The 26618-nt window shown below is 44.7% G+C and overlaps 1 protein-coding gene across 1 annotated transcript in view; it reads right to left on the bottom strand.

Annotated features, from left to right (window-relative positions):
* LOC126531247 (uncharacterized) overlaps window positions 1-26155 on the bottom strand; it is a 114292-nt gene extending 88137 nt beyond the window's left edge. The window contains exon 1 of the mRNA XM_050178697.3: window positions 25866-26155. Within this exon, the coding sequence (XP_050034654.1) occupies window positions 25866-25959 (94 nt within the window). The 5' untranslated portion in view covers window positions 25960-26155. The remainder of the gene's footprint in view (window positions 1-25865) is intronic.
* Between the last annotated feature and the right edge of the window lie 463 nt (window positions 26156-26618).

Below are 26618 nucleotides of genomic sequence, written 5' to 3'. Positions count from 1 at the left end.
TAAGAGCATCACACGAGTAATGCGAAGATGCGAGTTCGATTTCCACTTTCGTCAAAAAAAATTTTTCGTCCACATTACTTTGTTTTTTACTTTATGATGTCTATGTATGAATTAAAGAACTGCGCAATTTACGACATGCATCCCTTGGTTTCCTTGGCTATTGGCTTCGTATGATTGTGACCAACAAATGTCAGGCCCATCGGTACGCCTTTTCGCTTTCCTGAGTGGCATACGGAGAATGTAGTTTTGGTTGAGCTACAAACGTGCTGCGAGGCGGAGCACACCAATACGTAAAGACTTTCATGTTATGGGCTGTATATATCAAGGCAAAACAGCTCATGCCAACTCGAGTGCCAACATGAGCATGAATTTGAAATGTAAGTCTGCCTCATAATCTAAACAACTGATTTAGGTAACATATCGGCCACACTCCCCTCACAATGTTGCAGAAACCTTGAAGATATATATATACAATGTGATTTTCTCCAACCAGATCATAATTATGTATGCTGATCTTAACCATGTAAGCGTCAGCCTTGGCAGTTCTTTGAAGAATAACGTCAGAAATTTCAATCTTTATAGCGCTCCTAACTTCGTTCCATTCCTGCTGTAGAAATGGGGGCGCTGCGTGCTTCTGTTATTCTCAGTTTTCAAAGCCCGCTGCAGCAAGCGGAGCTTTCCTTACGCAGGTACTTTCCCCATTCATACTATGCGTGCATGTCTATATTCCATTTTTAATGGCTTCTTTATTTCCCCGCCACTTCTCGGGCGAAATTATTTTGAGAGCTTTTGTACGTGCATGGATGTTCAAGGCCGATAAGCGCCCTTTTATAAACCATTTAAAGCAAGCTGCGTCATCAGCAGGATCATCATTAAAGTGCCTTTCCCGCAATTTACGTACAAAAGAAGAAAAGAAAAACTAATTTCCTCCGTGCTGCACTACTCTCGGCAGTCTTCATTTCCGGCCACCTGAGCGAAACGGGGCCAAGTAGATGGAGTAAAATGATCTTCGCTTACTGCACTTAAGTGATTTGCTTGTGACAGGCAACAATCAAACATCTCGTCTTTGTTGTTGTCGCTGCTGGGTTACCCCGTTTTATTTGTTGCTAAGCGACGTTCTCGACACTAAATACCGATAAACGCATTCAAGGAATTTAATAACGAGGTGAACATACTCAGGCACAAAGATAGGTGCACTTTCTGTACATCAAGTGCGCGAGCGGGTGAAGGCGGGAAGTAAACTTTAATTATTCGGGAAGTGGGGTGTCACTCTAAGGACGTCCCTCAATTTCCGGCTGCGTTTAATGAGCGAGGCTTAATTATGTGCCCGCGTCATTTGTGGTGAAGCGGTTCTGGAATTTAAAAAAAGGAGAAGCAAAAGATGAAGCAGATTGCGCGCATTCACTGGGGGAATCGATGTTATGGAAAACATTTTGCTGGCAGCTGGCTACCCAGCATCTTTTGGGATTACCACGTGAACTAACGTGCTTGTGCTAAGACCAACAGCTATGTGCCTCACGCGAGGATGTGTGCAACGGCAGCAGCGAGACGACGGCGGTGGCGATCGTGTGACACCGACGACATGATCTATACTCCGGCCGTTCGACGCGAGCTTTACCTTCCTGCCTTTCCTTGCTTCTCTCTCTCTCTCTCTCTCTCTCTCTCTCTGCGACATGCCGATTGTCGGGTTCTGCATAGGTACTGTACAAGCGTAAGCGAGAGAAACGGGTACTGTGACGTCATCATGGACTACGTCTTATAAAATCGCGCGTATACCTAAGGCTGTGCCACGTGGTGTATGTTAAGACGACGAGTGGCATTTGCGCACCGGCGTTGAAACATTAAAGCCCGATCGACCTGGGTTGATCCTGAATGCGGCACAGGGCTGCACCACTTATGCGTTGCGTTAGCTGCTACGAGACATATCCTGAGTTTGTAGCGCGAAGTGACACACACAGAGACTCGAAGACAGGACGAGCGCTAACTCTCAACTAAATCTTTGATGAAGCTATCAACGTATATATACGTGATTGCAGATACCGCGGCATACGAACATGACAAGGTCTAAAGACTATCAGTTCAACATATCAAGAGGTAGGGAAGCCATAAAAACCAAACAACAAAAGGCACTACTTGACATTGACACATGTGCTGAGGAGATATTGAAATTCTCTTTCTAACAGAGATATTGAAGTTTGGCTAAGTCTCTCCTAATCTTTTCATGTGAAATGCCTCATTTATTTCGCGTGTGGTTTGGCATTCGTGTCATCAAAGGACTCTTGTGTCTTCAAACAAAGGTTTACAACCGCAATTGAAACAATGCGATGCTAGATGTGAACAATTAGGCTTATTAAGTGATTGTTCATGTTCTTTTAGTCTGATATTGAGGCACCTGTCGCTCTGTCCAATGCAAGCCTTTCCGCACTTCAGTGGAATCTGCTAAACTATAGCCGTGTTACAAGGCACTAAAGGGGACGCATGCCTAACGCCGCAATCATTTTTTTTTCTCCATTCGCTCCCATGTTCACGTTTCCTATTTATCATAGGGCACATCAGTGCCAATTTGCGGGGGGCCGAGAAAACTGTATTGACGTCATATCTACTGGCCATGTTCCGTAAACCATGTGACAACCTATGTACATAGGGCACCACAGCAAACCATTTTTTCACTTTTCTGTTTTTCTTGTTTCTTAGCAGCACTTTTTACCCATTTAGAAAGCTTTTCACAGGTTACTGGTAACAAATGAACAGGATAACCAGCATTCTCGAGGCTATCTATCTGTTGAAAAACTTTGTTGTATACTGTGTGGACACGACTTAGCAATGGCAGACCTACGAGCTGAGTACGCTATCCCCTGTTTTGCAAGCTTGGAATGGCAAGAAGAAAATTCAAGCAGTGGTTTTTGCCCTAGGCGAATAGTACCAACAGACATGTTTCTGTTCGAACGTTAAGCACAGATCTAAAAGCTAATTTGTTCTGGATAAGCTCAAGCGTGAAACTCCCCCCCCCCCCCCCCCCCAAGACCCTCATAACATTCCCTAAAAACTTTTAAAATCTCCGTAGCTTTCTTGGTGTAGTTATCGCATGAACAAAACACCAGTGAATCATCTAAGTATCGAAAGGTACGCACAGCCAATTCCTTTAGATTGTTTTGTAGCTTTCTATTGACACGACTTCATGAATCTCACTGAAAACCAGCGTAACTTTTGAACCAATGCAAACTCCTGATTTCTGTACATACATAGAACTCCCCTATTTTACAAAGTTATTCTCTAGGTAAAACAACAAAAGCTCTAAAAAAGATTCGAAAGGCATCCCACAGTCCTGAGTAAACCGGCACTCATCATTGTAGAGCGTCACCGCTTCTTCAACACTACGCATTAGTTACGTTTGCGGAAGCGAATAAGAAAGGCCTTGTACATCTACGCTGATTGCCAAGCATTTACCTGCATTATTTTCGGTTAGGAAGACTACATTTTCTTCAGAATCTCTTATCAGGAAGGGTTCTTCAAGACAAAACTGAAGATATTACATTATAGAAATAGTTTGGCACAATGTATGCCACGTTCCTTTTTCAGAAATAATGGCTCTAAAAGGAGCTTCTGGCTTATGTGTCTTAGCACTAAAAATGTATATCAAGGTATAATCCCTTAGACTGTTTTACTCCCGACGTGAGGCGCTCAAGACCAAATTGCTGAAGCTATTTAATTGCAGTTTTCCGATTTGTTTTTTCGGTTGGCCTTTTTTGAAAGAACATTATTGTAAATAGCATTTAGAGCTTTTTGGGCGTACAATTCCACAGGAACGTCAACAAGAAAACTTTCTTTGTCCGCGATAACCAACGTTAGCTGATGCTCGACGAAAAAACGCAACACACCAAACAGACTTGCATTGTTACTGTTACTGTAACAGGTACTGTCCTTGCGATCACGTCAACACACTCAGTCACACATCTTGGCCTAAAGTCTTCACTGACCCAACGTGAAATGGATCTAGACAAGCTGACCTTTTCAGGAGGTGACAAATCAGGTTCATAGGCAAACATAGGTCCCTTGCGCAGAGTGTTTTTTGATATTTCCTGGGAGTTATTGATTGCCGAGTACTAACACTTTTCCTTATTCCCAGTTGTCTTATCCTTCTTCGGTAGCGAGTGACGAGCATGGACCTATATAAATGCCGTGGTTTTCTCCGCTATCCTAATCCATTCCCGAAGACGTCTTCATTGGCCTTCTGCAGACGGGCCATCCTTCGGGAGTGTCCTGTCAAAAACTTGACGCATCCGAAAATTGCTTGAACATCAGGAGGGCATCTGCCTATTATATAGTTTCAATAAAGATTTAGTTGAGAGTTGGCGCTCGTCCTATCTTCTTCTAGTCTGTGTGTGTGTCTCACTTCGCGCTACAAACCAAGAATATGTTACCGTACCAACTCGCCCAACTTTCTATCCTTTTGCATGAAAGTACTAAGGAAGACGGCGCAATATTAAAATAGCGTCTGCAAGCGCGCGATGTCGCGAGATACGAACGCCAGAAACATTCACGCGACGCACGTTCCCAACGTCTCGAAGAGTTAATCGGCTTTGGCACGAGAGGAATATGCGTGCGATTGTGGCCTAGTCGTTAGCATTGGGCTGCTGTACTCGAAGGCGGAGGTTCCATTGTACTATCGGTCATGATTTTTTATTACATGATTTGCGATGTGTGGCGAGACGGGAAATAAATGTACCTACCTAGCTAGCTACCCACCGACCTCCCGCCATGTGCCTGGAATGAGGGAAGGAATGCCACGCATAAAAAAAAGACAAGCCTTCTCGCCCGATTGAAAAACATTTATGATGAGTGCACTCAGGGAACTCCAATCGTAGCTTGTTTTCGGCAACTTCACTAAGGCACTATACATTCGCAGCAACGAAAGTAAGCAGCGCGGCTGGATTTAGGACACACACACACGCTCGCTTTATCCCACTCCTGTTCTCTGCGCCTTGCGTAGATATGCTCTGCGGTATTGCCACGCCATATTGCTTCCTGTTCTGTCACTGATACTGCGTTATATGCTTGGTAACTACGTTGGGGCTCTCTTGTCGCTGTACTGATTTCAACGAGTTGTCGCTACTGCCAAACTTCTTTGAACATTAGTATCAGCTTAGAGTTTCGGAGAAGCCTAAAACGAGTAGTTACTATGGGTTCTGTCAACTGTTGGTGGGTCACTTTTTAAACTGCCGAAAAGTGTATCAAAATTATTTGTCCCTCTTTTGACATTGTCACGAATATCAGAAGAGCATCAAAATATCAAAACTCACTAGCAAATAGATGCAGTGTTGATGTTATCCATGTTTATTCGTGAACGACGACGCTCTTTTACGAGTTGCACATTCGACTCTTTCTGCATTTCAGCCCTTCGTGAGTTACGTCGTCAATGTGCACTATAGTGAAAGTAAATTTGAACGCCAATCAATAGTGGAAATTTTTTTCGTTTTTTTTTTTTTTTCTGAAGACTACCCACCCGTTGATCAACGATAAATAAAGGACCGATAGATGAGATTTTCCTGGTGAGTGGTGGTGGCAGCTCGCGTAATGCGCGCGCTGACCGGGCTTGGACAACCGCGTTTGCAATAATAAAATGCGAGGGATATCAGCGAAGAAGCAACCAAATATATAAGTCATGGAGATGTGCGGATAGGCAATTTAGGAATTACCATGTTGGGGGATTGAGGATCCGTTGTATAGATTAGCTGTGGCTGTTGAGGAACCCTGTCGGCGAAAATGGCTACGTCAGCTATGCTCTGCTTTACGGCAATCGAGACATTAACTGGGATAAACTGGAGAAGAGAGAGCCACACAAGAGTTGCAGAGACAAGCTCTGGCACTTGACTACAAGTACTCTGTAGTAGCTTTATTCTATCTGGCTGCTATCAACTTTATTAATCGTGTCACCTTTGTTAACATTGTCATGGGGTTTGTTCATAAACACCTCTTTCTGGCATGTCCTTCGGTTTCAACAACTCGCTCGAGGCTGAGCAGGCGGCATTCTGACGCGGAGTGCCAAGAAAACGTAAAATTCTGCCAGTCCTTCGATAAATCTGATTAAGTAAAGCAATGCGCTATAAAGAGGCAGAGTGATGGAGGAGCAAACAAGAACTCAACCTGGTGACTAAGTGCTCATAACATTCCGCTGCTCAAAAGGTCGTCGGTTTCATTTCCGGCCGCGGCCGCCGTATTTCAATGGCGGCTACGTGCAAATGCGTTCGTGTACTTATATTTGGGTGCAACTTAATTAATCCCAGGTTGTCAAAATTAATCAACGGCCATCCGCCCCTAAAGTGTCTCATGAAAAGGAAAATTGTCGTCTACCCGAATGTAGCACTAAACTACAAAAGAAAACCGTACGGGTTTTCTTTGTGGTATCGAGCTACATTTGTGTGGACGATAATTTTTCTATTTCGTGATACTTGCTCCATCTTGCGGGATTCCACAGAACTGATTTGCCAAAGTGTTTTTATAGCTTTAACGTTCATTTGAACTCCCTGAATCAATTGATTTATTAATTAATACCTATGATATCTGCAATGTGCGAGGTCCCGAGAGTGGCTTGAGGGCCACCAACCTATATGGTCGCCTGTGACTGACTGAACAATGTACATACGTTCGTGCATGTGTGGCGCGTGCATAGCGTACACTTTTCTGCTCGCCTCCTCCTCCCCTCTCATTTCCCCATCGCGAGCGCAAGCTAGCCAACTGAACTTAGTTTATAGTTAACCTCCCCGTCCGTCCCTTATTACTTCTCTCTTTCACCCTATCTGACGGAAACAAAGACCGGTGCTGACCTCCTCCGCTTTTGTGCCACTTTGCTTTACACTGTTTCATTTCAATACGCGGAGGGTGACACGACGTGGGACCAGAACCGAGTTCACGCATGGATTCTATTCGCGCTTCGTCAGTGGTCTGAGGAGGGCTTCGCCTACGCATTCAGCTGGACCGGTCGATTGCGGAACTGAACAGAGTCGAGGAAACGAGAAAGAGAGAAACAAGTTTAGTAACGGAAAATAAAACAAATAAAAGCAGTCCCTGCGGGGCATTCCCGTGGCTTCTCTTTTAGTGTGGTTTCCAGTCCAGTGCCAGTATATTGTGAAAAACCAATACACAGTATGTGCCCATAATTCCCGGAAAAGCTGAATGACGCCGTGGTCTCCGCTGACACTTGAGCCCGCACTGCGACAGCCAGCGGGCTTCGTTTGTCCCTGCGGCAGGATCGACCAGAAGAACAACAACGGAACGTGACACTTCTGGATGCACCCCGCGCTTCAAATTCCGCGTGTGGCCATTTGCAACACATACAGCGCGTTCGCTCTCGCCCACTTCGAAAAACCTCGATGCCGCCCCTTTCTGGTGAACCGTGATGCCCAAACCACTTTTCAAACCCTATTCCGTTGTGCTGCCTCAGGGCAAGAAGAGCCGGAAATTCGGCTTTTTCTCTTTCCTGTTCGTTTCCCTACGAGAAAGCGGCCGGAGTTGAATACGGCAGTTGCTGGTTTATAGTCTTCCTTCCATAAAACTATACGCCCGAGAGGAAGTGTGCGTTTTAGACAGCAGTGCTGGATCGGCTATACTGGTACGCCCAAGCCGAGCGTTGTAGGCGCGTGTCCACGAGTCAGCGTTTCTGGTTCACCTGGTTTATGTTTCGTCTTCGGCTTGGCAGTTCCCTATTTTTCTCTTTTCTCTATCGCTCTGTTAGCGCCCGAGGCCTTTTTCTTTCGTCGCCTCTCGCGCCGACAGAAACGAGCCAGGCCTCTGTTTTATATGACAGAAGTGTGGGAGCCCCTATCTCGTAGCTTCAGCAACGGCCACATTAGGGCCGCAGTTCTTTTTATTTTTTCCCCTCTCTTCGTTTCCGACGCTTTATGCTGGGTGCAGTGCACAATTGCTAGTGCATGTCCCCACTATGACTCTTAAAACGAAGCCTCCCCCCCTCCTTTTTTTTGCCCCCCTATATGTCGGTCCGGTGTCTTTAGTGCGTCTCTGCTGTGGACTCTCCGTTGTCCGCCATTCGTTTAATGCTACCGTCGTCCACTTAGATAACGCCGTTTTCTTTCCATTCACGAGTGGATTCGTAATTCGAGCGGCGTTTTAAGGAGATCATTGCGAAGCGCTCCCTTTTCAGATGTTTTAATTCAATTTCAGGCTGACGATTTGGTCGGCAGCTTCAGCACAAAAGAAAAAGGAACAAGGAAATGAAATTAAAGAGGTATGAAAAAGGAAAAAGTATTGAAGCGCCATGTGAATACAATGGTATAGTGCCTGAAAGCTGAAAAAGATTTGAAGGTCTTTAGTAATTCTGGCATCAGCACTGTGATAAAACCGGAGTCCAAAAGTACGTGCGCTAGCCAGACTGAAAGCATGCATAACTGCTCGTAGGAACGATGCTCGTTCCTGGGCAAGCGTAAAATGGGAATCACTCGCTGAGATGGCTTTTGGCTATGGCATGATAAGTGAAGAGGAAGACAAGGAGGTGCGTATATACAAGTACATTGCGTTGTGGCATCTCTAAAGCCGTGCGTCTAGATCAGTGGCTTGCAAAAAAAGTGGTTAGAACTGCCCTTACTATCCAAGCTACGCTGTTCGGGTCAGTCCAGTAAAGATCCAAAACCATAAGATAGTGGTCTGCTACCGATGTGTGCGCCCGAAGGGACCACCTTCTGCCGTTCTCTCGCGTACTGCAGGACAAACTCAAAACGTGTACGCGTGTGTCTGGCGCCCACAGGCTTTTCAAGTTGGATTCATCATGCACATAAAGAAATCCAGGTGGCAGGTGGTTAACATTAATACAGAGTCTTCCACAGTGGTGAATATCCGTTCCAATCAATCAATCAATCAATCAATCAATCAATCAATCAATCAATCAATCAATCAATCAATCAATCAATCAATCAATCAATCAATCAATCAATCAATCAACTTAGCCAGCAAAGTCTAGCCTAACCTAGCCAAGCTTTTTCATATGATGATGGCCGAATGCTGCCTGCGGGCCCGGTAAGAGTACGCAGCAAGATTAGCAAAATCCTGATTCACACTAACCATAGTAGGCATACTCTTTTTTTTCCCCCTAAATACTCGACATACTACGACAAAACTGTCACAGTATTCGCGGCTTCTCAAAAGCTAAATCAACATATATAAACAGGTCTAGACTAACTCGACCGATCCATGTTGGAAGACAGTATCTCACTTCGCGCACTGAATGCACACGAAGAAAGAGAATAATAAAAAAAGTGCAATAATGATTGAGGCAGACAAAGCACCGTGCTGCAGTACGAGACGCTCCATCGGAGAGCGAAATTTAATTACGCGAAGCTCTGCGTCCGCATAGACCTTCGATCTAGTTTTCATGAAGCGAGTTCATTGGATCGTGCCATACAGCGGCCTTTCTGCTATAGCGACACAGAGGCAAGGGCGACGCGAATCTACTGATCGCGGCATAGCATCGTGTATACACACCTCTGCCTCTGCTTCCGGAGAAGGCAAAAAAAGCCACGCGTTCTTGCGCGCGCGCGTTCTAATGAAATTCCGTGGCCGCGTCGCCGCTCGCACGCACGTCGCAGAAGTGTCAGTCGCGGTTAAAACAACAAGGCGCATGCGCAAAACAGTGCGCGACAGTCCTGTTCAAACCTTTTTGCTGAAAGCCTGTTTCTTCCTTTCGCTCGACGACCTCTGTCGCACGAGCTGCCCCGAGGCCGTCAGGGTCGGAACGCCGCGAGGTGATGACGCGGAAATGTGGAACAAAGTCCGAACAAAAATAAAAAATGTGAAAGACTGCATATCGCAGCCACTACACCGCATCCCATCCCGCTTGCCCCCTTATCTTTGGAAACGCTTTGTTGTTTCCTTTTTCACGATCGCATTCTTCTAATGCCCTCGGGAAACCGCGCATGTTATTTTTATTGTTATTACGCGGACTTGCTTGGTTTCTAGCTTCCAGCGTACGTCGTTCTTTTCGTAACACCGTAGAGCAGCGCTCCTGCGCTTTGTTGTGCTCTTCAAAAAAGTGTAGTAATATAACACTAAAGGTGCCACGTTCGTAAAGCATCCACCACACGAACACAAGAACCGAGACGCAAGAGAGCATCGCTGCGAGCCGAGTAATTACTGACCGCGCTTCTTCACGCTCCACGACGCGAAAGTGGAGCCGCTCTGCGGTGACGGGCGTACGTGTTTATGCCGCGGCGCCTCCAAAACATCGGAATGGCGCGAGAACTCTTGGTGTGTCTCCCTTTGTACCTGATTTTTCTTTTACGCGATCTTGCGTGGAACGGGAGCGCAGCTAATTACTAGCCGCTATAGAGCTCGGCACGCATCCGTACAGTTGGGTGCAGCGCAGCAGAGGTTGAGCACCAGCGAGGGTCATGCCAACGCCGGGCAGTCTAACGCAAACGCGCATACGTTTGGTTCTATAGCGTATTCTTCGTTCCATTCATTTCACATTCAGGCGAAGTATTTTGTAACGATTGGTTCTGTTAATGCGAACAGCGTCCTTCGCATTGTCGACCAGCTTTCTTTCCGACTACCTTAACTGTTTAGCTATCCGTCTATTAGAGAAAAGATACGGGCGGATCCTGGAAAAGGGGCAGTCTTGTAATAATGTGGGCTGATGCCGAAGATAGGGAAGTCTAAAAACGTGTGTCGTCCACCTGGGTATGTGCCACAGAGTACGTGCCGCTCTCTCTCTCTCTCTCTCTCTATATATATATATATATATTTAACGCCAACTTGGCTACACCTTGTATGGGCCACCACTGGGTATGCGAGGACTTCACGGCGGCACCGCCAGAAGGCGCAGCGTGTCCAGACGGAAGCGCGAGTTGGAAGCCCAGAGGCAGTGCGCGTCTCGTACATGACGCCTTTCGGCCATTTCGCACGCTTAGATGGCCATCGTAGAGGGGTTGTGGTCCAATTCTTTTTTACATTCTTTTTTTCCTTCGTCAATTGCTCCCATGCGCGAAGCCGTACCTTTATTATCAGCGTAGAGATGTAAAACTTCGTGAAATCTTTAGGGGCGTGAGAAAAACCATTTTAGTTTATCTTTCTTTTTTTCAGAAATGTACGAAAAATATAAGAAAAAAAGACGGTTACGCACAGAGCTACGAAAAACCCGACGCATTTATTTCTCTAACACTGAAACGAATATAATTGTTACATTATTGCATCACAAATGTCCCAGCAGATCTTCCGGGTTCAAAATCTAGGCATGATTTCACGTCAAGGCATTGAGTTCACATCAAAGCGTCAATACCGACTTTTGTATCAATCTGTGTCCATTTCATTTCCGCTTGACGCGTCAACGCTTCACATGTGCCGCAGACGAAACCTTCCGGACATTGAGGTTCGAGTGCACGTGCACAAGTTTTTTCACGCGATCCCCTGCGAGCCTGTTAAGTAGCTTGGTGTGCACATTTCCAAACTCGGACCAGTTTCTTTCACATGTCGCAGAAGAAGGGGGAATTTTCAGTGCGCGACAGGCAAGGAGGCTCAAAGGTTGGTTGAAGCAAAGCCCCTGCCACCACGTGGGTGGATCCAGGTACTTCGCAGACTCCCAAACTCCTTCTTTTGACAAAACTTTTAGATGTGTCGGAAGGATTCGCATCGCAACAGAACAATTCTGTGAGGAAGCTCTGTTTTTTTCTTTCAATTTTATCCTGGTTCAAGTTTCAACTTTCAAGGTTTTCAAGGTATTCCATTTTGTAAAACAAAAACATTTTCCGAATCTTTTCTTCCGCTCACAGCAGTCGACTGGAACCACCTTCCTGCTGACATTGCATCAATCATTGATGACCAACGTTTTCGAGAGGCGCTAACCACTATTGTTTCAGTATATGCCTGTTTGGAATTCTTGTTATAACTCACTGTACCTTGTTCAATTTATGATTGTATATTTTTCCACTCCTCTCTGGAATGCCATTGGCATCGAGGGTGAATAGATAAATAAATAAATAAATGAATAAATAAATAAATAAATAAATAAATAAATAAATAAATAAATAAATAAATAAATAAATGTTATTGGAAATTACATTATCAAGAAACGCAGTGTGTCGATCTAGCTGCTGACGAAGGAGAGAGAGAGAGAGAGAGAGAAACAAGTTTTAATGAGATGCTGATGATGATAACGAGGATGCAGGAGGCAAAATCACCGTGATTAACCATACCTTAGCATCATAACGTAGAGGCATGTATGTGGATTGCTAGTTATTCACGTGTCAATAATTGCGTGAGGATAAACGCGACAGGTTAGCCTGATGTGGAACGTACCCTGCATATTCAGACTTCGCTAGTCATTCAAGACATTGAGAGATATGTCTGGCTTTTGTACGCGTGACCATACATGGTGTGTATGCCGCGATTATTCACTGCACTGAACTTCTCAGAAGGAACACATTACATTAGTCGCCGTCGAGCAGCTCAAGATCATCGTGTCTATGAGTCTTAATGACCCATAGAACACAAATAGTGAGAAGCGTAACATTTGCGAGCGGTGAGCACAGCTTCTCCTCCACGCCACCTTCACTTCTTTCTTTCTTATTTCTCCCAATCTTTCGTCATCGTAACTTCAGGTAAATATTGCTGTTCCTTGTAAGCTTTATTAACAAAGATTACAGATGGCGACATCACCAGTAGTTTTACTCAACGACGATTTTGAATGGTTGATTGATAACAATCTGGTCAGAGTAGTGGACGAGTTGGTGTGGCATTATTTACACAGTAGAGAAAAAAAGCACACGGACGGCGAAAGAAGCAGACGGGACAAAGAGTTAACTAGTTAGCGCAAAAAGCACACGGACGGCGAAACAAGCAGACGGGACAAAAAGCTAACTAGTTAGCGCAAGAACCACAGGGACGGCGAAAGACGCAGACGGGACAAAGAGCGAACTAGTTAGCGCAAGAAGCATAGGGACGGTGAAAAAAAGCAGACGGACACAGCGCTAACTAGCTAGCTCTGTGTCCCATCTGCTTTTTTCGCCATCCACGTGCTTTTTGCGCTACTGTGTAAATAATTATAGCAGTACACACGCAAACAAACGCTGCACTAAGATAATAATAATAATAAAAGAAACGAGAGCAACATGTTCTCGTGCTATGGTTATAAAACAGCAAAATCGCGTCGAAGTATTAAATATAGACCAAGGACAACATATGGCATTGAATCTGATTATGGCTACTGCGCTATAATTTTCTATGGAGGCGAAGAAAGCCACCGTTGTCTGAGAATCCCACCATTCATAAAAATATACAGTGTATAGAGAAAGGGAAACAGGTAGGTAAACATGCTCAATACTAACACTAAAAAGGAGAAAAGAAGGAAAGCGGCCTGAAAAGACCTAGATGTATTTTGTACAAGGGAGTAGAAGAAAATAATCAAAGTGCAGTCACTAGGAGCGGTAATTTTACTGCTAGTGTGTGTGTGTGAGAAAGAAAGCAATGAGAAGAATGGCAGGGAGGTCGGCAAGCGTCCGGTTCGCTACCCTATAATGGGAGAAGGAAAAGCGAGAGTAGAAATTAGAAAGCGGGAGAGAGTGAACACTGTGTGTGCACGCAACAAAGCTCCTTGAAATCAGGTAAATCCAAGCAAGTGCCCTGCCAATACGTTAGGCTGCCGTCATTCCGCTGTCTGAAGCTAATCTTGGTGCTTCCGCATAGCTGGTCATGCTCGTTGAAGTCACCTGGGAAGACCTACGGGCCAGTGGTCGTTAGCAGTACGTTCGAGTACGTGGCGATATATCGTTAGAGAAAACCGCGGCCTTTTTTACTTTAGTGCGAATAGAACGCTGCGGGTGAGCCATGATGCTTACTCAAGACTTGAAAGCACTGCATTGCGAGCATCGAGCCCTTCGACTGCACTTCGCGCTGATGGAGTATGCAGGTTATTCAAGAGCATTCGAAAAGTATTTAACAGAGACCAGAGCATCATAACCACTTGCCGGTGTTCTTCGAGCAATTTTTCAGGAACCCGCACTGTGCACTCTACAGCGACGCGCTGAATCACTTGACATGGCTCCTGCTCCGGCTGTGGCATCGGCTGTGGCATCGACTGTGGCTTCGGTAGTGACTTCCTCTCTGGCTCTAGCTTCGGCTGGGGCTTTAGTAGTAATCTAAATCTGACAACTTGGTCCACACTACTTCTAGTGGGTCTTGGAAAAGCGCTATGCGCCGGAAGCTGTGCGTGCACCGAGAACGGGAACCTCGTAGCACTGCGCAAGGACTCGCCGAGTTCCCTCTTTGAGAACTGTGAGCGGCGTCCTGGGTTCCCGTATTTGAGCAATCCCTTTCGTCGATTTTATGAAAGCAAGCGTATGAAGAAAATTAAAATAATAGCCGCTGGGAACTCGGTGTTATGAAGTCTTACGTTCACAGAGTGCTGTGTCAGGCGCCTTTTTCTTCTTATATCTGTTGTTGATGCATGAGAAGGACAGGCACGATTACAATGAGGTCACACACGAAGGTTTATCGTTACTAGACTGATCGCGTTATATGCACACCTTGACTACGTTACGTGAGACGATTAGTTTGGTGTTTAGTGCAGAGAGTCACAGAGGTGCTGCGATTTATTTGATAAGACAAAATGCCTCACGCTTCGTGGAATCATAGCGGTATTTTGCAAGTTTACTAAACCGAAGCCTCAAGCATGGTTAGAGCTGGTTGATAGACCTGTAATTATGAAGCTGATGTGAAATGTCTTCGACAACATACGAGCCTTTTAGTTGCAGCTAAGGAATACTAATGCCAGAGGGCTTGGGGCTTGTGCGATCTTAGAAATTGAGTGTACTAACGAACTGATCGAGACAAGGAATTGGTGGAGCGCTGCAATAACCTCCCGCAGCGGCCACTTCGTTTGCTTAGAACAGCATCGTATGTTTTCGGCCGGTGAGTGGCGCGAATCGCCGAGCGGCAAGGCAATCGAAATGACGATGGTGGAGGGCGCGCTCGATGCTACAAACAACTGATCTCATTAGAGTGCAAGGACGGTGGTGCTAATCCTAGTGCTCCCCCATCGCCCCCCCCCCCCCCCCCCGACTGCATAAACTTAGAACAATGTCATACAGGAACCATCGAAGACGATTATCTAACTAACCGAATAGCCGGGCCTATCCTCCACGGGCGTGTACCGCCCTCATCTGCTTCAGACGACGTTCTCTTTCTTCGGTATTCAGTGGAACGTGGCATTGGCGTTCTTTCTCAGCCTGTGAACAGCGGCGTTCTTCCACTTACTCTTCGGTAAGAGGGTCGTTGACGACATGTATTTGTCGGACCCCTCCGTGCGCCTTCCTGGTTGGCCTCCTGTCGGCGGATGTAAACTATAGCGCTCACATGCATGTAAACGACACATGTTCTTTTTCTTAAGCCCTCTGTGCGGCGTAGCGTTGGCGAGCTTTTTTTTTTTTTCGGCGCGTGAACCATGGCGTTTTCTCACCTCTTCTAGGGTAACGTCACTCTTGGGTGGCCTTTTTAAGAACATGTAATTTACAATATACAACCAACCCTGACAAAACACCCCTTCCTGGCACGAAGTGAACATTCCCAATGCTGCTCACCGGACTCAATTCGCAGAGTCGGACTCAACTATCATTCATCACGAAATCACGTGTTCTCGCGTGCGCAGCAATCGTAGAGAGACGGCGCCGCGGAGAAAGTGCAATACAATATCTCCACGCCACACCATGTCACACGCACGGACACGAAAGGGGAATCCCCGTTTCTCCCCGAGCGTGGTGACGTCATTCGGTCAGATCTGGTTAGATTCAGAAAACTGCATTGGGACCAAAGAAAGCTATTCGCTTTGAAATACATGCAAGCGATTAAAAGTCTTTCAGCTACAGAATAAACAGGTTTACAGCGAAGGTGCCAGCCTCTAGTTGGTCGTCAATTTTCGTGTCCACGTCCGTCAGCCAAAATGTGGGTCGATCCCGGCAGCAGTGCAGGGTCAGGCGCGGTGGTTCATATCCTCGTAAGGCAGAGGCTTCAAGCAGTCAGCAAAGCGAAGCGAACAGTGCATACATTCTTTGGAATCGGGCATGCAACATACAGAACAACACATTTTTCAATAAAGAACAAGTACAAAACAATCATTCGAACCACATAATTGACGATAAGCCGCTTCTGATGAGAATGCGACTCACGTAGTGCTACCCGCATACGTTTCCCGGTATAGATTGCGACGGCAGCTTGCGCAAAAAAAAAAAAAAAAAAGCCTAGCAACTGATTTTAATGTTGTAGCACCGGTATGGGTGGAGGCGTCTTGTCAAAATTGTCAGTAATCCCATTACCACCGTTACTCTAGAGAGAAAGGAGGGGTGGGAGAGGCAGGGAGGTTAACCGGAGAAGATTCTGGTTCGCTACCCCGCACTGGGGGATCCGTAAGGGGAAATGACACATGGAAAGAACAACGGAGGAAAAAAAATAACAAAGAAACGGGAAAGGAGGGTAAGGTTGTGAACGTCGATGAGAACTACAGTCTCTTCAATAGGCCATTCGACCGCAAAAATTTGAAGAGTGCCTTCACTGTCTCGTAGTGTGACGGCTCCATAGTTCCGCGTTCCAGGACTGTCCGATCCGAAAGTGGCCAGTCGTCAAGACGCGCCAGCGTGATCGCGAGTGACTGCCTCTGTGCGCTGTATTGGGGACGATCTTGTTCGATGGTTTCCTTATCGCCACAGTCATCACACGCAGCACTATCTTCCCTTTTGATGCAGAAAGCAAAGCATTTTGTAAAAGCGACTGGACTTATCCCGACCCGAGACAATGGTTCTTCATCGACCATTGCTCCAAAATTACCATTACTTCCATTACACTAAAGCAATAAAGCATTGCATACCCCCCTCAGCAGTTGTAGTGGTGGTTTTCAACAGCTACGCTGGACATCCACTTTCGCAGGGCCGGGAGGGCAAGTCAGTTTTTTTTTCACGACACATTTTACATGCCCTAGAAGCAAGCGTTTTTAGTACCCAGCATGCATTATCTGGCAGGGTCTGGCATGCAACGACTTAGCTCGATATCGTGGTGAATAGGAAAACTTTCAAAGGTAGGTGGAAGGCGGCAGGGTTCAAGGCATATGGCAAGCACTTGCATGTAGACTCGCTAATAAGGCGCAACGTGATCCACGGACGCAGAATGCTGCTACCGTATGGGGGTGTACTTTACCTCGGTGTCGTGTCGTACATGTGCGGCAATCCTTCTTAACGAAAAATGCTCGCACAGCACGAAAAAACCAAAAATTTTGAAGTCACATGTATCACGTGTTCATCGTCTGCGATAACAAGCTTGCGATACGAAAACTATATTCCCAAGATAATTATTTATTGTCAAGGATCGATTGAAAGCTGTGCGAAATGCTTAAAAAGAACCATCGACGTTACAAACGCAGAAGACAACTGACATGGATTGTAGCCATCTTACAGCTTATTTTTGAGCAGATATGTATGTACTGATTGTCCCATGAGCCGACACCGATATTATGCGTTGCTGCGTGCGATCTTAGGGTGCCCAACCCATGCCCAACCGGAAGATACGCTTCTGGACGTTACTCTTTGGTATGTACGCGCTGCGCTTTACGATATATTTTTATTTCCCACTAAAATGCACAAAGTTTGTACAAGTTGTCATCTCCAAGGAAGGAAAAAAGAAGCGCAATGCACAGCCACTATACTGGCCTCACCTCGCTTTAACACCGAGCAGCAGACAGTACAGGTCTGTGAATAATAATAATAATAATAATAATAATAATAATAATAATAATAATAATAATAATAATAATAATAATAATGCGAATATTCATCATCTCGGACAGGCATGCTAAGAGAAATGCGTGGGTGTGTAACACGTGCCGAAGTAACACGAAACTAAACAGCTGCACAGAGACTGCTCTTGAGGAAAACAGTGGTTTTGAGTCTTCGCTGTTGGTTGAGCTAAGGGAAATCAGAAGAAAGTTTGCAATCTTTGCCGATTCTACATAAGGTTGATTTTCTCCTACTTTTGCAAGAAGAGTTTACGGCTGCCTTGAAATCAGTTAGAGAACTCGAAGGATCGGTGTCATTTTTGTCCGAGAAGTACGATTCTGTTTTGAAACAACAGCAGGATAATTAGGATCGTCAAATGTTTGATTGTGCAGAACTGGAAGCTCCGAAAACAACTGTGTTCACTTAGACAGCTGTTATACAAACCCTAGAAGAAAAACAAAATGAAAGTGAACAGTACAACAGACCAAAGAATCTTGAGATTCACGGTTTGCAGGAGAAAAGTAATGAACGCCTAACACAGACGATCACGCAAATGTCAGCAAAACTGGAATTGTCTGGGTTTTTGTCTGACGACATTGCAGCCGTACATCATTTAAAAGTCAAAATCGGTGGTACACCTGTGGTCCTGGTGCGCTTTACATCTGTAATTTAGAAGGAAAAATGGTTTGGAGCGCGGGGGAAGCTGAAGCAACTACGTGAAAGTGTGTCATTTCCAAAGATCTACTTCAATGATAACTTGACCAAAGTTAACCGTGATCTCTTCTGGAAAGCCAGGACGAAGGCCAAGGAGGAGGGTTATCGCTTTTGTTGGACGAAAGGAGGCAAGATCTTTGTGAAAAAGAATGAAACAACGTCTCTTGTTCGAATCTGTAAACAAACAGACCTGGAAAACTTTGCTTAGCCAACATGCCTTTTTCTTTCAGCGAACTACCGGACTTCAGTTTCTTTAAAACAGAATTTCGATGCTTCTGAGAGATTTCACCGTTGTGAGCGTTAATATTCGAACTCTGCGTAATTACTGAGACGAATTTAAATTTCTGGCTGAGTCGGCAGCTGGCTTTGTAGACGTTTTTGTGATAACAGAAATCAATGTTTCCCAGGCTTGCCTTGATACGTTTACCTTGCAGAGCTTTTCCGTGCATTCTGTTACAGGAAGCGGGCGTCGTGGCGGAGGTATTGTTCTGTTTATTAACGAGAACTGAAGTTTCTTCTGCTGATGAATCTTTTTTACATGCTTGGCCAAAGTTTGTAAGAGGTCATTTTCTGTGCGTATCTTATCGATTTATCGACCACCGCCATGCAGCCTGTCCCGGTTTCTTGTAGAGCTTGATGAAACTCTGCGGCAGTGTAGCTCAGTGGACCAATTCTGCTTGATCGGATACTTTAATATCAAGATTTTATGCCCTGAAGGAGTGACTGTTTGTGATTACTTATCTACGTTCTCCGCTTGCGGTCTTGAATGTAGAATTGGAGCTCCTACTAGAGCGGAATTAGTTAATAACAGCCTAGTGCAATCTTGTTTAGATAACATAGCGGTCGGGGCTTCCAGCTGTTTATTTAGGTCGTGTACGATTCTACAAAGGTTGGCTGACCACTACCTTGTAGCATGCCATCTTGTATTAAAAGACGCGTCTGGAACGCCGTCTGTCGAAACTCCATGTGGACAGCGCAAATGCCTTATCTCAATTGTTAATCATTCTAAGCTTGATAAGCTTATCGTTTCATTTGACTGGACATCTTTAAACAAAGAAGATTCGTCGAGCAAAGTGCATGAAAGGTTCTGTACGCAACTGAAAAAAATTGAACTACAGTGCACATGGCTGATGACTAAGCCGATAAGCAGTAAGCACTGCTCGATAAGCACTGCTGGATGAACACGGAAATTGCTGCTTCTATTTCGTATCGAGATACCTTGCGGAAACGCTGCAAAAGAAATCCGAGAAACCAAGCACTGCGATTAGAATGCAATGCGGCAAGAAATAGAGTTGTTGCTCTTCTTCGTGGCGCCAAACGCCGTTACTTCTTTAATAAATTCCAGCAATGTTTAAATAGTGTAAGCAAAACTTGGTGTTTGGTAAATCATCTCAGAGGTGTGAGTTCCAGTAAGCGGATTGTTTTCGGTGCATTGCAGCAGCATCCCGCAGCAGTGGCGGATGCTTTCAACAGGCACTTGGTAAGAGCGCCCAAAGAGCTGTCTCTCCATCAAGGAGGTTTAAAAAAACCTCCTTGCTCTCCATCCACAAACACTCGGTCGTTAGGGCAATCCGTATGTACATCAGCTTATCTTCCGAGAATTTCGAGGGGTGATCTGGAAGAAATTATTTTCAGTTTCCGTCCTAACAAGCCCACTCGATATGATGGGATATCTCTGCACACCATCATAAGGAATTTATATGCGCTGTCAGATATTATCCTGCATATACTGAATGGTTTTTTGAAGGTGACGAAATTCCGGAATGCCTAAAAACTGTATACATATAGTTCCTTTACCACTGCACAAGTCAGGGAAGAAAGATAATGTTGAAAACTATCGGCCAATATGTATATTGCCGGTTAGTGCTCAGGTCTTAGTAAAATTTATTTTCCCCACAGTGTCTTCTTTCCTTAACTATTTTCTATCCTAACTAATCGACAGTTTGGCTTCGTTTCAGGGCGTGGTATTGTGGCACTGCTTGAGGAATTTTCAGATGAACTGTTCTCGGCATTCGATCAGAATCTTTTCTCATGTGCGCTATCTTTAGATATAGCGAAAGCGTTTGACACCCTGAATCATCAAATCTTGTTAAGTAAACTGAATTTTTTGGGAATTTCGTGGACCTTTTACAAAATTCTCGAAAATTACTTGAGCAACAGATTTCAAGTGGTCGCTACCGATGATAAGGGCGTTTTTCGTTGTAAATTGTGGCTGAAAACTGGAGTTCCTCAGGGCTCCATTTTATCTCCATCGTTGTTTAACATCTTCGTTAACGACTGTCCTTTGGCAATTTCTAAATGTTCCACGCTCCAGTATGTTGACGACACTGTGTTACTGGCAAAGCACCTTTCTTACAAAATGTCCGCCGAAATGTTGCAAAATGACGTGTACAATGCAATGCTTTGGTTTACTAATAATGGAATTGTTCTTAATGCCCAAAAAACACTTGTTTGTTTTCGCTCTCCACTAAAGATTACTGTTATTAACATGCCTCTTTACTTACATGAGTCGGACTGTGTTTATCGTAAATGTGCGCCTATTCCATACGTGGACTGTGTGAAATATCTCGGAATCTATTTCGATAGTAATTTATCGTGGCAACATCACTTATCCCTTATTTTTTTCTAAACTGAGGTCAGTAGCTTGGCTGTTGTTTAATATCAAAAGTATTGCACCCTCGTCTGTAAAAAAGATTATAGCACATACACTAGGTTACAGTGTCTTGAGATACGGCATTACAGACTTTGGCTTTTGTTCGGATCGCTGGAGATGCAGGGTAGACCGGATTATTAAAAAAACATTCTTAAAAATGTTGCATACAATTCCCCAATAGTAACATCTGCAAATATCTTCCGTGAACTTGGCCTACCGAATTTTCATTCATTACTTATGGAAAAAGTTGTCACTAAACACTTCTTGAATTCCGCATTCAAACAAAAAAGTGCCGTCTCAAGAGATCTTAGAAAACACGTCCGTTATGTAGTTCCTCGTTCAGCCACAAGGTATGGTGCAGCCAGACGCTGTGCACTTGTGCCGGACATCTTTAACAGGTTACCAGATGAAATCTTTAACACGACATCGAAAAGCACGCTGAAAGAATTATTAAAGTATCTATGGTGAAATTAACCTCCAGAACATTTTTGCATCAGAATATTTACTTCTTCAATTTCCTTTGTTTTAAATAGAATGACCAAATATTATCTCGCGCTTTTTCATTTTTTGTCATTCATGTTACTTCTTTATTTTAGATGTCTCAGCAATTTATGTATTTTCTTTTCGCCATGTGTATCATATTCATTGGTACAGGCCTACAAGCCAACTGAGACTTAGACCGGCCTGTCTGTGTTGTTTTGCGTTTTTGGTGGCGATAAACATTATTATTATTATTATTATTATTATTATTATTATTATTATTATTATTATTATTATTATTATTATTATTATTATTATTATGTTTGAAAGCATATGTGCGTATATACTTGAAAGAGAGAAGAAGAAAGCAAGGAGCAGGCTGGAAATTGCCACCGGCTGGAACAGCTCGCTTGGCTACTTGTTCGGAAGAAGGGGACAGAAGCGTAGAAATGAAAACAAAGGAGAGAAGAAATAACACGACAAGTCACAAAGTCTAAACTAAAACAATTGCAAAGGAAGAGTACGACAGGGGAACCAAAAATAAAATCTCACTACAGGTCGCGCTTTTGACAGAATTTCTGAAAAATAAAGTATAAGAAATTAGTCTGAGTAACGAGGATATAAAGAGGGAGCCTGACAACAAATTGACAGTGACGGCATGATTGCGAGGGTGGAGACGGTAAAGCCTACATCGATTGTTTAAAGGGAGACAAGGTTGAGAGAGAGAGAGTAAAACTTTATTCAATGTAAATAAAATAAGGCACGATGGTTGGAGCCCCTATTCCAGGGCCCCACTGGCACGAGCGGCTCGCTGGGCTTGGTCCAGAAGAGCCAACTGGCTCTCCCGACCCTCGTCCGCAAGCCATGCCTCCCACTGCCTATTCCTCATTAGTGGATGTTGGTGTAATATGGGACTGTCTATGTGCGGAGGCCTCCTGGGGCACTCCCATGTGATGTGTTTTAGTGTGGGTGTGTTTGTGCGTCACGGGCACTCGTCAGTGAACCTCGTGGGGTGTATTCTGTGTAGGTGGTGCAGGTTGGGGTATGTATTCGTCTGAATACGACGCCAGACCCTCTCCTGTTCGCTGTTTAAATCGGAGTGAGGATGTCCAAAACGTCTCCGCTCCTGCCTTTGCTGTAGGAGGATGTCACGAGAATTCGGTGGAAGGACGTCGCTAGGTTGAACACTAAATTAATTAAGACTAACGAAGTAGTCTTGGAAATCTCCATTATCATTAATTTCGCGGCAGAAGGTTTATTATCGGAAGTGAGAACGAAGGTCAAAGGTTTCTTTTTTTTAAATTTCGGGCCGAAACCCTATTGACGGCGCGTCACTGTGACGTCAAGAATTTCAAGGTATCTTTACGCGTTTGGGCCGCCGTGGCTCAGTGAAAGTTCTTGAAACTTGCTAACTTCAGTCGTTGACTATTTTAGAGTGCAATAAAGTGCACCTTTACATTTCAAAAATTAGCTAAGCCTAACAGTCGCCGGTAAAACGCATGACGTCACGGCGCAGTGGTGCGGCAACTTCAAGACGGCGGCGCCACCGGTGTTTCGTTATTGCGTCTTTTCTGACCTACCAAGACTCTTGTCACGACAAGGATGGCTTTTTCATGTTTTAAAGTGCCGTTTAATAATGTGCATGACGTTATTTCTTTTACGGTCCCTTTAACTGGTGTAGCAGTAATATTCTCTCATAATATACGTGGCGCTTTCGCGCACCACGACTTGTACTGAAAAATCAGGGTGACTTCTCTACAAACCTGTGCTCTGTGGCACTGCAAAGCACGACTTGAGTTTACGCTCTCGAAATTTGTGTGAAATCAAACGAAAAAAAAAAAAAGCTTCTGAAATAAAGATTGCTGTTTCGTTGTGGTTTAATAAATGATGAGAGCGTGGGAAACTGGGAAACCGCAGGGCCCGCCATCACGATCGCCAAAAATAAGCTCCAGAAGCAGTCTCGTTCATAACACGACGCGCAATAATTTGAGCGTTTCTGAACAGTACGACGTCACGGAATCTATTGTTTTTAACTACAACGTTCTTTTTCTAGCTCTTGGAAATGAGTACGCGTTTGAGCAATTTGAGAAATGAGTATAGTTTATACTAAAGTTTAGTATAGCTTATAGTAAAATATGGTTCTGTACAATAAACTAAGAAATCGAGAACCAGTGGTAACAAGATTCCAGACGTATCTTGACCTAACTGTTAAAACATAAAAATGACTGCTCGAAAAGAAAAAAAGAAGAAGGATTTCTAAAAGGAAAGAAAAGTTGGCTTATAGAAGTGGTCGGCAGCTTCAGAAAAAAAAAAATCGTGCCTTTTTTTTTCACATGTGCCTTCTGCGTCTGTACGAGCCTCAAATCCCAATAATTGCAACCCCCAGTCAACAGCCGAAAGTTCAGGGCGATAGATGTAACGCGGAAAGCAAGTTCTTTTTTGTTTCTTCTTTTTTTGTTCTTTTTTTCTTCTTTTCTTTCCTTCTTTTTTTTTTTTTGTGGCAACACAGAAACCACATACGAGGCGTCAAACGCAGCGTGGATGCATATTTCTGTACCTAATAAGGCAACCCTCCTCGGATTAAAATAAAAATCACCTTCGCTGCATGATCAGATTGCCCCAACACTCCAAGAAAAAAAGAATCATGAACATGAAAAATAAAAGTCAGAAGACAATGGCCGACAGGACAAAACTTTCCATATCACCTCGACACCATTAATTACTGGGTGGCGCAGTATAGTAGTTCCCACATGTGATCTCGCTATTCTTTTTTTGTTTCCTCTGTCGTATTTATTTGAGTAATGTTGCAGCAGTGCGTAGAGATACCAAGATTACATTGCGTCAGTAAAGACCAAGAAAACATGCAGCACTGAGGTCCCAATTGTTGAAATGATAACTATAGCACCAGTACATGTTGCTGCCTGCTTGCACGAAAAGAGGTGGCAATCAGATATCAGAGCTTGTGTAAGAGCGCTGGTGTTTGGCGTCTTTTATGTTTCCTTTGCGAAACAGAAGGTAGGGGGGTAGAAGATGCATTAGATAGTTAGAAGCATAAAAACATATCCCCGTACTTGAGTTCCATATTGTGATATGTGGAGCGCAGTCTTCAGTTGCGTTTGGACACTCACGGATGCACATTTGTGCAGATTCTACGTTTGCCTACTGTTCAACACACCTGGCTCTGTTTACACTGACGGCTAGATGCGCTTAACTGCCTGCTCGCATATTTGCGTGTCTGTGTGTTCTTACTTTTGGTTGTAATAAAAAGCATTATGATTTTTTTCGAATGCTTGCGTATAGGCTATCTGATAGCTGAGTCTGTTAGATTTCTTTTCGTTATTGTTAGCTGTATCCAAGCAGACATTGGTTCCTCTAGGTGGCGCCGGCTACACCTCTTCGCTGACATTAATGTGCTTAAGACGATGAAAATATAAAAGCAGTGACAGGGACATCAATTGTGAAGTTCACGTACGAATTTTTCTTCGAATTCACAAAATACAATTTGCTTCATCTTTACCGTTTTGTTTGAGTAGTGCTAGCACGCTCGGGTGACTCTGCTACGTGTGTGGCATGTTTTATTTCCAGTACGTTTGCTGCCTTTCTTGGGACAGTAGCGTTGGTCTTTTAAATCTGTCTTTATTTAACAGATGCTTGAGGGGGAGGGGGAGGGTAGCCTGTCTTGCGATGTGTTTCTAGTTAATGAACAACAAGGCAAGGCGTATGTCGCCTTGTTCCGCCCCCTCCTCCTTGCTTAATTATTTTAATCCACGCATCTTTTAAGTTATACACTTTCTATCGGGGTACGCGTATAGACAGTTATGCCAACGCCGCGACAGCAGTAAGCAACTTCCGGTCGCGTGTCCCATCAGTCTAGTACGCCAGAAAGAAAAATCAGAAAATAAAAAAGAAAATAATGGGTTTTCAAGCTGGTTCAACGTACGGGACACCTCTCTTACATTTTAAGTAACTGTAAAGTGCAACATGCCTCATGTGCAAATGGGCATAATTTAATAATTTATCATGTACCTTACGAAACAAACTAATTGGTTCGTGAAATGTTGGTTAGAGGCACAGTAAGAGTGTTGAAAATCTCCCAGCTACAATTTCTCGCGCACTATAGTGTCTTGCCATTGTGTTTATATAACCAATGGGTCATTTTTGCGAGCGAAATAGGGAGTGTTTGGTGGTCCGTGTTTGGAAACTGCAAAATCATTTATGCATTTCTAATGCGAAGACGGCCGGCAGTGCACAAAACTCACCGGCGAAGCCGATCACATGGCAGAGCGCGAGCGTTGTCCAGCAGCAGTACGAGCGCCAGTTGATGGAGCCCGAAACGACACGGCGGCGCGTCATCCTCCGCGAGGCGTGCTGGTTCGCCGGTGTTGGTATCCTCGGTTGTCCGACGAGGGGTGACGGCGCCAAAACGTGCCGAGACTCGAGCCGCGAGAGATGCGCGCACTACAGGAAACAGCGCCAATCTGCGCGCCTCTCTTCGACCAAGTGGCGCTTGAAGCCGCGCGCGAAGCGAACCGCGAGCGCTCGCGCGGCCCGGAGCGCCGACGTGCTGCCCCCTGCGGCCGCGACGAGAACTCAGCGCCCAAGCTGTAGACTGGCCCGGCTCCTACGTGTGGGTCTCGGTCAGCGTTCCGGTGAATGGTACTGGGAGAACGTAATCCGTGCCGCCATGCTAGCGCAACATGACCATATTCTAACACGTGATCTAGTCTTGCTGCTTGCTCGTCATGATTAGTCAAAGATTGCTGCAGTTAGCTTTCTTTGATTCCTAAGCGTAAATACACTGCTTTGGAAAGCCAGTTGATCTCGTGGTTGTGTCGCTGTGTAATCACTTACAAGGTAGACTATTAGCACTTCAGATGGACGCGCGAGCGTAGTCCAAATGCAGTGGTTCAATGACTTGTGAAGTGCACAGATGACGCTTCGACTTCATGTATGACGACAACGGCAGAAGATGGTGATCGCGTAGAGCAACTGTCGGCATTCGTATTGAAACG

This window comes from Dermacentor andersoni, chromosome 5 (assembly GCF_023375885.2).
Source record: "Dermacentor andersoni chromosome 5, qqDerAnde1_hic_scaffold, whole genome shotgun sequence".
Taxonomy (NCBI): Eukaryota; Metazoa; Arthropoda; class Arachnida; order Ixodida; family Ixodidae; genus Dermacentor; species Dermacentor andersoni.
The sequence above is the reverse complement of the archived record's forward strand: the minus strand, read 5'-3'. Positions and strand labels throughout refer to the sequence as shown.